Source organism: Panthera pardus, unplaced genomic scaffold, assembly GCF_024362965.1.
Source record: "Panthera pardus isolate Hobbes unplaced genomic scaffold, ASM2436296v1 HiC_scaffold_10, whole genome shotgun sequence".
Classification (NCBI taxonomy): domain Eukaryota; kingdom Metazoa; phylum Chordata; class Mammalia; order Carnivora; family Felidae; genus Panthera; species Panthera pardus.
In genome coordinates, this window is record NW_026526655.1 from 48,089 (window position 1) to 61,340 (window position 13,252).

A 13,252-nucleotide genomic window follows, 5' to 3' on the forward strand; every position below is an offset into this window, starting at 1 on the left:
GAAATTTGAGTTTGTGTCAAGAATTTGATTCAGAGTTTGTTCTTAAAGGAGGAAGGATTTTATAATAGCAACATTTCAAACAACGCAGCCGGTCCTGAAAGTCACGGGGCAGACGAAAGGCCCGTGGCCCCACCCCCAGGCCACAGCCCCGACTCCGGTGGGCGGTCACCACCCCCCGCTCCCCCACCACCCTCCCTGGGGCCCTCCCCCACCACCCCTGTGGTCCGCCTGGGCTCGGAGAGCAGACGACACAGGACGGTCACCAGAGCCTTGCGCTGAGCCCCTCCGCATATGCATATGCTCGTACAACAGGTGTTCGCACCTGTGAAAGACACCCATTCAGGATGGGAGAAGGGTTACGCTAAAGAAAACACTCATGGTACGTCTCCAGGCATTTGTGGCACAAGACTTAGGTCACCCTGGCGAGCAGGCAGGCGGGGTGGGGACGAACCGACTCCTGGGGGAGGGAACCCAGGCCAGCACCAAGAAGCCACTGGGCCAGAACCTGCCTGCCTGCCTGCCTGCCTCCCGGGGTCGCTTGGAAAGGCCTGGCTGTGGACCCGGGGACCCTGGGGGCCCCCGACCTTGTGTCTCCAGGGACCCGGCAGGATGCATCTGAAAGCACAGCAGAGGTGCCTGAAGATCTTAGGGGTGACCCTGCCGGCCGGGGGGCTCACAGGCTGGGCAGCGTCCACACCCAAGGGGCTCAGACAGGAGAGAGAAGACAGAAACCTCCCTCCACAGTCCCTGCAAAATAGAGCTGTTCGGGGGGAAGGGCAAGGCTTCCGCCACGTGACAGGCTTAGGTGTGACTCAGAGAAGTCGTGGGAAGTCCAGCCGCAGGGTCAGTAATGACCCCAAGGACAGGACAGTCCCTGCTGATGCTGGAATTCAGGTAGAAATACACAAAACCATGGGCCAAAACCACAGAGATGACGGGGGATCCCAGGGAAGGGATGTGGAGAGAGAGCCACCTACCAACAGGAGAGCATCTCCTCGAGCTGCAGCGAAACCGTGTCCCGGGTTCAAGGGATCCCAGCGCTGGCGCGGCCTCGGTCGTGAAACACAAAGCCCACATCCACGGAGAAGCCACACGGAGAACGAGCCGCCTCCTTTTGAGCGATGCGCCAGCGCAGGTCCTGGACCCGAGGAAGCCGCGGCCCCCAGGGAAGACCATGGAGAATAGTCCAAATCAGTGATCAATAAATCGAATGGGCGCAGACAGAGAGGGGAGGGGGCACAGCCGAGCAGGGACCCCTGGATAAGAACACACTGCTCGGAAACATGAGCTACACAGTGTTCCTTGTGCCCCTACCGCACCCCCCACCCGTGCCCCACAAATGTGCCACTAACCACACCCCCACCTGCGGCCCACAAATGTGCCACTAACCACACCCCCCACCCACACCCCACAAATGTGCCACTAACACACCCCCCACCCGCGCCCCACAAATGTGCCACTAACCACACCCCCCACCCGCGCCCCACAAATGTGCCACTAACCACACCCCCACCTGCGGCCCACAAATATGCCACTAACACACCCCCCACCCGCGGCCCACAAATGTGCCACTAACACACCCCCACCTGCGGCCCACAAATGTGCCACTAACCACACCCCCCACCCGCACCCCACAAATGTGCCACTAACACACCCCCACCCGTGCCCCACAAATGTGCCACTAACCACACCCCCACCCGCGGCCCACAAATGTGCCACTAACCACACCCCCACCTGCGGCCCACAAATGTGCCACTAACACACCCCCCACCCGCGGCCCACAAATGTGCCACTAACCACACCCCCCACCCGCGCCCCACAAATGTGCCACTAACACACCCCCCACCCGCGCCCCACAAATGTGCCACTAACCACACCCCCACCTGCGGCCCACAAATGTGCCACTAACACACCCCCCACCCTCGGCCCACAAATGTGCCACTAACCACACCCCCACCCGCACCCCACAAATGTGCCACTAACACACCCCCCACCCTCGGCCCACAAATGTGCCACTAACCACACCCCCACCCGCACCCCACAAATGTGCCACTAACACACCCCCCACCCGCGCCCCACAAATGTGCCACTAACCACACCCCCACCTGCGGCCCACTAACCTCACACTGTCTTCCCAGAGCCCAGCAGCCACATGGACGAGGACACCGCACAGGCCAGCGCCCGGGGCTTCTCCGGCTGCCTCTCCGTGCTGCAGTTCGAAAGCGTGGCCCCACTGAAGGCCGCACTGCATCCTGGGCATCCTGGGCGCACCTTGGTGCAGGGGCCGGTGGCCTTGTCGGAATGTGGGTCCAGACAAGGAGGTGGCAGGGCGAGGGAGCACACGCACGCGCGAGCAGGTGGGCACAGGCGGGCAGGTGGGTGTGTGTGGGCAGGTGGGCCCTCGAGGGCAGGGGTGCCCCATGGGCGGTGGGGCGAGGCGGGGGCAGGGTGCCCCGAGCCCTGGCCCTGTAACAGCAGGACCTCGGTGCTGGGTGGGCCTGCGTCCCACAGGGGCTCCTGGAGCCTCGACCTTCGGCCCTTGGCCAGTTGAGGCGTCCTCACGCAAACTGGCAATTCTCAAGTTAAAACAACACAATTTTACAAGCTGATTCCGCTGATTTTCTCATCCTGCCCACATTCCTTTCTCGCCTGCAGGACACCCCGGGGCCGTGGATGAGGGGGAACCCAGAGCCGACGGGCCCCACGGAGACTCGGCCGTGATAGGAGGTGAACTTCCTGGCTCACTCACTGCGGGAATCGGGGCAGCGTCTGCCTGACGGGAGACGATCCAGACCCTTGTGTCCCCCAGGCACCGGGTGTTTGTTCCGTCCTGGGCAGTCTTACCATTTTGATCATTATCTGATGGCGTCTTAGCCAAGCCAGCCCCCCGAGACTCCCAGTACATGTACCTGGTGGTGTCATCAAGGTGCCCATTAAGGAATTACCGTAAACATATCTAACTGTGAAACAGTCTTACGTTGCAAATGGCCAGCGGGCTGCCCAGGGCGTGCACCACGTTCGAGGATGTGGGTCCGAGTCGGCCTCTGCGTGTGGCTGTGCAGAAGGGGTTGAAAACCGGTTCATTCTCCGTCCGCCCTGTGCTGTCCTTGGGGAGCCTGGCGCGGACCGGTTTAGATTCCGTGCTGATGCACGTTCCACAGGAAGTTGTTTTTATGAAGAAAACAGGCTGACAGACGGAAGGGGGTTCACAGTTCTTAGTTAAAGAGGTAGAACCATGATTTCCAAATGAAATAGTGGCAGAAACATACCCAACGCGGACATAAAAGTCACACATTGCCAGACGTCTGACTCAGTGCCCTTGGGTCACCTGCCCTGGGGTGTCTGTCTTGCACTGACACAGGGAAGGGCTCCTGGGTGCCTCACAGACCCGGTGGCCTCTCCTGCCCCCGGAGCAGCATTGCCAGGGCACCGGCTTCACCGAGCCGCGGTCCCGGCCAGACTCCGGGCTGAGCACCACCCACGGCCAGGCATTCCCCCACCCCCCACCCGCAAGCCTAGGAAACCGTTCCCAAGGTGTGGGTCACTGGCACCTTGGATCCTTCCCGGCTCCCTGTCTTCTCCTGACTCTCCAAGTGCCCCAGGCGTCCTCCTGGCAAACAAAGACGACAGACCCGGGGTGGGACCCGGCTGTGGATGAGTGCACGTGCGGCGTCTACACGGTGCCATTCAGGGGCGAGAGGGGCTTTCACCACCACAAAAAACTGGCTTTGGAGTAGAGCAGGTGGCCAATCGTTTAAAGATCGGTTATTCCGTGGGGCTGAGTTTTCAGAATTTGCTAACATGCTCTTTTCATAGTGTTCAAAGGGTGCATAATGTGCGTCTGTGTGGGGTGTGTGTCTGGGGCACCGTGTGTGAGCCCGGTTTCCACCCCTTGTTGACCATGTAGGCGCCACCCGGGTGTTTCATTTCCTGGATTTTCACGTTAGATGGGATTTCTTCTTGCAAGGGAGTGACCAGTGGAAGACAGGAGCGTCCGTGCAGGACGGACCAGGGTGGGCGGAGAGCAGACCCCAGCCCCCTGTGCCCCACTGTCCGAGGACGGGGGTCCCCGGGTCTGCGCTCTGTGCCCCGAAGCCTGTTCAGGTGATACCGGCTTCACCAGGTGATAAGAAAGTCACCCCTGATGGAAACCACTCCTGCTGGGAAAGCAGCCCCGAATGAAGGGCAGACTGGAGTGTGGCTCTGAGGGGTCCCAGCCAGGATGGCGCTGACGGGGTGACTGTGCACGTACATGCAGAGCCACCTTCCTGCTTCACTGCGGAGGGTAGCAGCCTCGATGCGGGGCTCGGATCAAATCTCTTTCTCTGAAGCAACGACCTCTACTGAGGGCATTCTCACCCCGCTGTTGTTTAATCCGAGGTGAAGGGGGGATGCGTGGGGGCCCACGAATGCCGAGTGCAGACGGCCACCACCGCCCCCCTGGACTCAGAGCCGCCCTCACCCCCTCCCGCCGCAGGCAAGGGCCGGCCTCTCCGGTCGCTGCGATCCCGCCCAGCTTGCCGGGGACACTGCCTGACACCGCACGTGCCCGGAACACGCGGTCCTCGTTCGGGCAGGGCTGAGTCTGCAGACCCCACGACGGTTTTACAGCCACCTTCCCGGGGCGATGTGCTGTTCCACGCGGTACCCGCACTTTCTGATATCTGATGCTCGCTTATGGAAACATCAACGACCCCCAGTGTGTGTGCCCAGTAAAGGGCACCTGTAACCCGTCCGTCCCCAGCACTCACACCTGACGTCTCGTTTTCATGGGTGTGACGGCTTGAATGATCACTTCGTTCTGGGACGCTCAGTGTTCCCCCACCTGGGATCTGCGTAGGTTTTGCGCTACCTTCCCAAAGTCACTGACTTCTCCCAACTAGAGATTTGACTAAATCCGTCTAACACGCAGAAGGTTGAGGTCTGGTGTTAATCGTCCAACATTTTCAGGTGGAAATCTCGGATGATGGGTTCCATAAATTCCCGTATTCGCTACATTCCTATGACGAGTTAGGTGACACAGACCGTTCCCACACGTGCATATGTACAGCCCACATGCGGCTCTAAATGCCGTGGTCCAGGTATTTTAAGATAAGTGTTAAGCGTGTCCAGTGTAGTTTCCTTAACAAAAGTACTAAGCTCCGTGAAGGCCTGATGCAGCCTATGCTCTAGGGTAATGTGAGCCTGTCTGCTCCCTGACGTGGTGCTCGTGGTCTGGGAGACGAGCACGTATTCCTTTCTGGACACGCCAGGTGAATCTGACCCCAACGTGACCGTATGGGGACACAGGACAGCGGCATGCACAGCTTGGTAGGAGGCCGCAACACCGCCTGGCCTCGAGGCCCCCGCAGCTGCGAGGCCCCCGGGGTCACGGGAGCGTAGAGGCCTGCGGCGGGGAGTGGGCTGGGGTACGCAACACGCCGTTCCCGCCCTGACCGCGTTCCCCTCGCCCCCCTCGCCAGGTGCCGTGGCCGTGGTCGTGTTTGTCCTGCTCTGCGTGGCTGCCGTGGCTGCCCACCTGTACCAGCAGAGGGGCCTGTCCACGACTGCGGGGACAGAAGGACGGGAGAAGCAAGTGCCCCAGTGTGAGCTCGGCCGGCAGGATGCGGTGTGTGGAGACCAGCAGGAGGGCATCTGAGCGGGAGCCGGGCTGACCGCTCGCTCCCTGCGTCTGACGTCCTCGCTGCCGGCCTCAGTGGCCAAACATCACCTTGAACCACGGCAGGGCGCCAGGCTGGCTCTCAGGGCGCCAGGAGTCCTCTCCAATGGATTATTCCTCGGCCCCCATTCGTGTCGCTGTGTTTAACGTCCCCACAACTCCGACGCTGTCACACCACGGTGGGTTCTGATGCCCTCGCGGGCGGGGCTGGGGTTTGAAGGTAAGCGTGCCCTGGCCGTGGGCCGCGGCTCCCCGTGAGCCCTAGCTTTGCCAAGAGTGAGGCTGTGGTGGGTGCCCGGTGCCCACACCCACGGAACTGACCACGCTTGCCGAGTGCCACATCTTCTGTGAGCCGCAGCCACGTGGCCAAACACGGACGGCCTCTCTGCCTCCCTCTCCGCTGGTCCAGTCGATGCAAAGCCGTCTTCCCTATCGAGACTCGTATCTGAGGTATCCTATCGGAATGTACGAATGGGCACGCGCCTGGCGCTCAGCGCATCGTCAGCTGTGGCGGGAACAGCACCCAGGGCTAACCGCGGGGGCCTCCAGGGGCCGTCAAGGTCTGTGGCTGACGTGTGTCAGAGCAGATAGAACTAAATTCTTGCCGCTGAAATGCATTGTTTTGCGTCTGCAATACCTGAATGGTGCATAATAGTGAATTTATTTCCCTGAACCCTCAGGTGATCGTGTTTCTCTGCGGTGGTGAAATCCTGCTAGCCTGGCCACCCCTCTGATGGTCCCGCCACTTTTCTTCACTGTCCTGGGACTGTACACGGTCCCCTCCGTATGAGATCCCCCTCAAACGCTGTAGCGGCCCCCGCACAAATCCCTGCGCTCTGCCTGCAGCCGGCAAAGGTCTGTCGGACGGTCTGCAGCCGTGCCCTGGCCTGAACACCCAGAATGACCGCTGAAATCCACGGTCAGAGCCTCACTTCCAGGACACGGACGTCATTTCGTAGAGTTTCCAGAACCAGCAGGAACTTGTGCGGATGCCCAGGTGAGGACAGGGGACAGACAGTTCCGGGAAGACAGCCGCTGGTCACTTTCGGAGCCCTGCTGGAGGAACGGTGCCTCCCAGTAGCCACCGCTGGGGTCCCCGAGCGTGCCCACGCCAGGGCACGGGAGACACGCCTGGCTGCTTCCGTGTGGCCACTTCCTGTCCCCTTCACGTCTGCCTCCTTCTCCACGTTCACCACACTAAAATTGTCACCCTTTCCTACGTGCTAGGACCCTGTGGGCACTTTCTCTGTAACGTAAGATCCTCAATCAGCACCGCAGCTTGAGAAGGGCACACGCTGGTTAACGGTGCACACGGCTCCCCCATTCGAGACGGGCAGTGAGGACGGGAGAGGCGGTCCGTGTGATCACGCAGAGCTGAGCCGGGCGGCCGGCCCCTCGGCCGCGTTCACGGGTGCAGGGGGCGCACAGGGCAGCGCAAGAGTACATCCTGTGCCCTCACCGTCCTTCCTCCATTCGTAGAGTCCGCGTTCTTGTTTGTTGATGAAACAGGACTTTTGAAATAAAGTCAGGAGTGTATTCTAAGGGAATTCATGTGACGTCTTATAATTAGGAAGTAAGAGTTTCCTAAGCAGTAGAGCGTGCCTGTGTGCGTTGTGGACCGGTGTGGTGTCTCCTGCGCTTCAGGCAGCCGCCCAGCAACGCCCTTCTTTGCAAACTGACCCTGCGGTTACCGTGGTATTTCTTCATTTTGAACGGCCCCCGTGGGAAGAGTCAGCGGTCTGCCTTCCCCGAGGCGGAATCGCGGAAGCCCCGTCACAGACTTCGCCCATGCCCTCCACACGGCTGCCGCCCGCCTGGTGCGGTTCCTCCTGGGAGCTGGCCGGGGCGCGTGGGTCCTGAGACGCCGGTGCGCCCACAGAAGCTAAAAGGCAAGAATGCTCACCTGTTTCTTTGCAAAGTAAAACTAAATGAGCGGTGTCTAAGTACCTCTGCTCGAGAGGGAGGTCCGAGTTCCCCGTAGTCACTCCTGTTCCCAGCGTGAATCAGACCTGGGTTTCCGGGTCACCGCCAGCCTGTCACCGATCGGCACGTGTCCCCAAACCCCACAAACACACCCCAGTTTCCTGCTTTCCCACTGGAATGCGGGGAGCCTAAACAAGAAAGAAGTACAGGGTCTGTCCTGTCAGCATGGGAACATGCGTGTGATGTGCGAGCACACGCGTGTGAGCAGCAGCCAAGGGGTGGGGGCGGGGGGTGCGGGAAGAGGAGACCATTTATAGCAGCCCAGCTTCCGGACCTACGGGCATTCCGAACTCTGGATCATTAAAGTCCAGATTCCCTTTGCACCTGGTAGACGGCCTTGCTGAATGAGAGTCGTCTCTGTGACAGGTGCTTGACCACACCTACCCGTGGTGGGTTCCCAGCCCGAGTGAGCACAGTGGGGTTTGGCGGGAGATGACCCTTTCCTTGGGACATGGGTGTCTGTGTTTTCCAGGGCATTTAGGTCCCTTGGGGAAGGGGCCATGCACCTGCCCTGCGAGCACAGTGGCAGCCAACTTGGGGGGGAGAGGTGTGGGGGGGGGACCGGACATCCCGTCCTGAACGAAAGGCCTTCCTGCTCCCCCCCATTTCTGTGCAGCGCCTCCAGGCCCTGCCTTACCACCGGCGGCTGTCTGTCTGCGTGAGGCTGAGGCCCATCCGGCCCTGCCTACAGAGGCACCGGACTTCTGATACTGGAACGTTCCCTCGTCTTCCTGCCTGTGTGCCTCTCCACTCCCTCGCCTGGCTGGGAGAACACCCTGTGCCCACCCCCATCTCTCACGCTTGTTCCTTCCCATTTCCTTTGATCCTGTCTTTAGTTTTTCTTTGGGGTTTTTTCTAACCTAGTTGCTGACGTTCGGGGGGTGGGCAGTCAGGAATGAACAGATGCCAAAATCTACACGTTCCGCATTTAACTAAAAGTTCCCTGCCTGACACTTTCTGATTTTTAAATATTGTGCTTCCTTGTGTGGAACCTTGTGACCCCGCCTGTCTCTGGGTCCGGGCGGCTGAAAAGTACCACGAACGGTCCACGTCCCCACGTGAAGTGCAGCACCTGTGTCCCGAGAACAACTCCCACGGAGAACGCGGGTGCTAGGTGCCCTCCCTGAGGGGACAGGAGGGGGGCTGCTTTCTTCCGTGAGGAGCGGACGCAGATCGCCGTGGGTTGTCCCAAGCTGACAGCATCAGCCGCGTGGCTGGGACGGCCACTGTGTGCACAGCTCCGTGGTCACCGTGTCTTTGGTGAAGGACATTTCTGTTGTGCGCACAGGTAGTGGCTGTAAAAGATCCAGCCTGTCTGTCTTCAAACACATCTTACGTTGGTATGTTTTATTCCAGTGGATTCTTCCTTTTTCAAAATGGGCCATTATCCTAAATGGGCCACATCTGTCCGTCTACTGAACAAAGTCGTGTTTGCTGTCTGCACTGAGAGCACGCTGACCTCTCCACGGCACGGCAGAGGGAGACACCTGCCCGGCCCGGGGACTAAGGGGGCAGTTCGAGCCGTTTCTGGATTTGCCTGTGATTGCCCAGAACCTTCTTCTTTCTCGCACCCAGTGCAAGCCTGTGGACTCAGGTGCAACAGAGGCCTCCCACTCGGGCATCGGGAAGTGGGGTCCCCAGAGCAAGGGAGCCACCAACACGGTGAAAACAGAAACCCAGCCAGCAGGGGTCTGCACGGGGCGCCACAGCCCAGGGAGCAGCACTGCTTTGTGCTGCTCCCCTGGGCACCCCGCTCCACCTGTGACGGGCACAAATAGTGCCTTAGTCCGGTTGCCCTACTGCTTGTGCTTAGACTGTCCCCTGTTCGGGGCGTGTTATGTCCCCTGTTCGGGGGGTGTTATGCATGCAGCGGGTACGAGCTGCAATTCTGTAACATCCACATTCGCACAGCCCAGCCCTTGGTCTGCCGTCCTCTGCAGGGAGGCAGGGAGGCTGCGCGGAGGCCCACCGGCTAGAGCCCAGCTTCTCTCCCACCAGAAGCGCGAGCGGAAAATGCTTTCTGACAAATCAGCAACACCACGGCTTCAAACTGGAGTCCAGCTGACTTTTACCTGACGGGTAACCAGCTCCCGTCAGATAGGGAGCGGGGTTCCACCGATGCCACCCGGAGGACGCCCGCCACCCTGTAGGCCTCTGGCGCCCTGTAGGCGCACCCAGGAACCAGTGTGTGAGCCCCGGGCCCACGGCCGCGCACCGAAGGGTGCAGGGCGGTCCTGGCGTCCACGAAGCCACAGTCATCGCACAACTGCACAACTGGTCACCTCCTCCTTTCCTGTCCCCAGCCCAGCCCAAGGGAGGGGACGGTGACCACACCCCCCAGCCCAGCCCGGGGAAGGGTGGTGACCACGCCCACCCGCCCAGCCCGGGGGAGGGGGACCATAACCATGGGTCTTAAAAGAACCACCTCACTCTCACCAAGCTCCCCTTCCCCACCTCACAGCACAGGCCACTGGGGTGCTCCCAGGTTCAGAGGCGACCCCAGCGCCGCCCTGCGTGACCGTGGCCCTGACTCACGGGTGCTCTGTGCACAGTGCCCACGTCCACCTGAGCCATGCCAGGAATGCCGTGCCACCTGGAAGGTCAGGACAGGGCAACGCTGCCAGGCCCCCACCCCTCCTCACCCCTCCTCACCCCTCCTCCGCTCCTGGGCCAACCCCGGGGGAAGGGGTTCTCAAGGGCTCTGGGATGGGGAGGGAGACAGGCAGGTCCAGCCGTGTCCCCACGTGGGTGCTGAGACGGGGGAAGGGAGAGCGTGGATGACGGATGCTCTCGGTCGTTTGAAGTGTTGTGTTGTTGTGTGTCCAGGGAGGTGCACACGCAGGCACACGTGGGGGTGTGCCTGAACATACGCACTCAGGCTGCTGTGGGTGGCCTGAGGCACGGACACCCTGTAGAGATGAGGATAGGGCCCCGTGCAAGTGAGTGTGACCCCACATGTGGGTGGGGCTCCAGGCGCCGGGAGAGCAGGTGGACCCGGGAAGGCCAGCGGCTGGGGTTCGTGGCGGCTGGGAAGCCCAGGGCCCGCGGCGGGAGGCCGGAGCTGGGCTGAACCCAGGCACGACTCACCCAGTGACGGGACGGTCCAGTGCCTGCCAACAACCGGGTCGTGTCAGAGCACACTTCCCTCCTCAGCCACTTTTGCTAAGTGCTTTTGCTAAGTTTCCAAAGTGCTTTTGCTAAGTTTCCAAAGTGGCTGCTGTCTTTCCAGCTTCCTTCAAGATGAAAAGGAAGAGTTGAGCGTTTCTGAACAAACAGTGTGGAGGCCTGAAGAGGATAAGGCCAGGCATCACTGAGGCCGCAGGACACAAGGGTGTTAGTGACGGCTGTGCCCCAGCCTGACCCCTGGGTCCTGTGTCTGCATCTGAAAAATCTCAGTTTCACGAGTTCCTGGACTGAATCTCTCCCTCGGGAACACTCCTAACCGGTCGTGCAAAACACAAGCATGTTTGTGTGCAAGCTGTCTCCCCTCCGCTTCTCACACACACAGGCACACACGCTCACGGAGTGGTTCCGTGGTTTGTGACGCATCAGACACCCCCACTCACTTATGTGACAGCAACTAAATGTTAGCGGCCCAGACAGCGTGTCTGCCTCCTTCGTTGGAAAGCCCGCAGCGCAGAAGCCCTGGGACGACGGCCCAGCGGGTTTGGCGCCCCCGAGCTCCTGAGCGCCCGGGACTAGAACGTGCCGCCTCCTGGATCAAATTCTGCGGATTTCTCCGAAGCCGAGTTTCTCTAGCGCCACTGGGAGCGCCTATAGAAGCCGCCGTCTTCTCCCCCCAGACATTCGTGCGTCCTGGCCTCTGAACGGGGTTTGAAGCCCGGAGCGGAAAACGTCCCGATGTCCTGTGCTTCAGGACCACGGAGCCCCGAATGTGCGAGGGGCTGACCAGGGCACTGATGGTGCCGCTCTTGGTGAGTCACGCCCAAACGAAGGTCACATGTGACCTCCCGGTTCTGAAGGCCAGAAGTCCGAAATCAAAGGTGAGGCTCTCACGGCGGACCCGTCTCGCCTCTGCAGCCACGGTGCCCTGGGTGCGCGGTCGCCCTGCTCCGGGGCCACCCCTCCTCTGTCTGTTGTCTCCCGTCTTCTTACAGACACACGGTCCCACTGGATCAGAGCCCCTTCCCCCGTGTGACCTCACCGAACCCAGTGGATCAGATTGGCAAAGGCCCTCTCCCAAATGCAGCCACCTGCTGAGGTTTGCAAAGACATGAATTTTGAGGAGACGCCAGTGCACCCCAGGAGCGTAAAACGTCTCCCCTACGCGGATTTGGCAATTATCCCAAGATCTGCCGTTTCTAGTTATTTATAACGAGTGCTGTATTCACCCACAGTCAGAATTCCCGGTTCTAAGCATGAAATCGTCTGGGCTCCTCACCTTTATTTCATTTCCTTTGCTTCAAGCAAGACGAGACGCCCTCGTAAACAAACCTCCCTGCTGTCCTGATCCCGTGAGCACCTTTCCTGACGTGTTTGAGGGGAAAGGTCCCTCCATTCCCCTCAGAATCCACAGCGTACTCTGTACGGAACCCGTGACACAAACCCTGTGGCATCCTGGAGTGGCCGGGCCTGCTGCCCGTGTCCTGCGTGACGGCAGGGACTCCGGGTTCCCCTCCCACCTGTGGCTGAGCGCCCCACCCCCCACCCCTGCACATGGAGTCCCCGGGGCCTGCCCGCCCCTTCCCTGCTATCCTCCCCGGCCTCTCGGAGAGCCCGCCGCGAGCTGGGTCTGCTGACGGGGAAGGACCCCCACGTTGACAAACTGAACAACCCCCTCATCCGGCCCAGGAAGTCATGAGCGGCACAGACGCGCTCCCGCGGCTCAGTCCCGCGGCCCAGCCCCGCGGCCCAAGTGGAGTGGCCTGGCTCACGGCCCGCGGTTTGGGAGGGAGACGGCGACCCGCCCCAGGAAGATCGCGCTCACCTCGCAGGCTGCCCAGCTCGCACCAGCAAATCACGCTTGTCAAAGACCACCCGTGGCGCCCATCCAGCATCAGGAGGGTGACCCGTGTTCACTGCCTCTTTCCTCGGAGCAGCGCGTAGCTATTGCTACCTTGCGAAACGCGGTCAAGAGCGATACTGTTTTAAACGTCAAGGATGAATATCAGCGCTTGAACACAAATGTGCTCTCTGGAGAAAGAGCCGGCATCTGTCAGACTCTCGAGGGGGAACAGCGGAAAGGTGTTCTATGAGCAAAACAGGAAGATAATCACGGGGCTGAGCAACCCGCTACGGTGTGGCCGTCAGCCAGCCCCAGACCCCAAGGGCGCGACGGGACAGTGCCGGTGCCGCACACGGTCCTCGCGGCACACGTCCAAGAGCTGCCTGTGCGTAAAAAAGACAATAAATCCCAAGTGACCGTGTGTTTCACAGCTAAGCGCTTGACCCTAAACATTTTAGATGTCAGTGCTTAACCCAAACTAGCCACGAAAAACACCAAAAATAGTTTAAAGTTGTGTCCTTTTGAATGGTCCTCGAGTTTTGGGTTTCTCTCCCCTGTCCAAACGCTTGTTTATTTGTTCAGAAACGTCCCACACAAAGCAGACCAAGGAGCGGGTTTAGTTCGTAACATCCACTGTGAACACT

General features: G+C 60.3%; 1 protein-coding gene across 1 annotated transcript in view; it reads left to right on the forward strand.

Annotated features, from left to right (window-relative positions):
• The window catches only part of LOC109264709 (contactin-associated protein-like 4), a gene marked incomplete at its 5' end in the record, with an annotated part of 55,662 nt that extends 42,804 nt beyond the window's left edge, over positions 1–12,858 (forward strand). The window contains 9 exons of the mRNA XM_053888537.1: positions 1,181–1,184; positions 2,146–2,357; positions 2,656–2,727; positions 5,463–5,608; positions 5,697–5,838; positions 9,811–9,966; positions 10,104–10,242; positions 11,520–11,577; positions 12,703–12,858. Of these exons, the coding sequence (XP_053744512.1) occupies positions 1,181–1,184; positions 2,146–2,357; positions 2,656–2,727; positions 5,463–5,608; positions 5,697–5,838; positions 9,811–9,966; positions 10,104–10,242; positions 11,520–11,577; positions 12,703–12,858 (1,085 nt within the window). The remainder of the gene's footprint in view (positions 1–1,180; positions 1,185–2,145; positions 2,358–2,655; positions 2,728–5,462; positions 5,609–5,696; positions 5,839–9,810; positions 9,967–10,103; positions 10,243–11,519; positions 11,578–12,702) is intronic.
• Between the last annotated feature and the right edge of the window lie 394 nt (positions 12,859–13,252).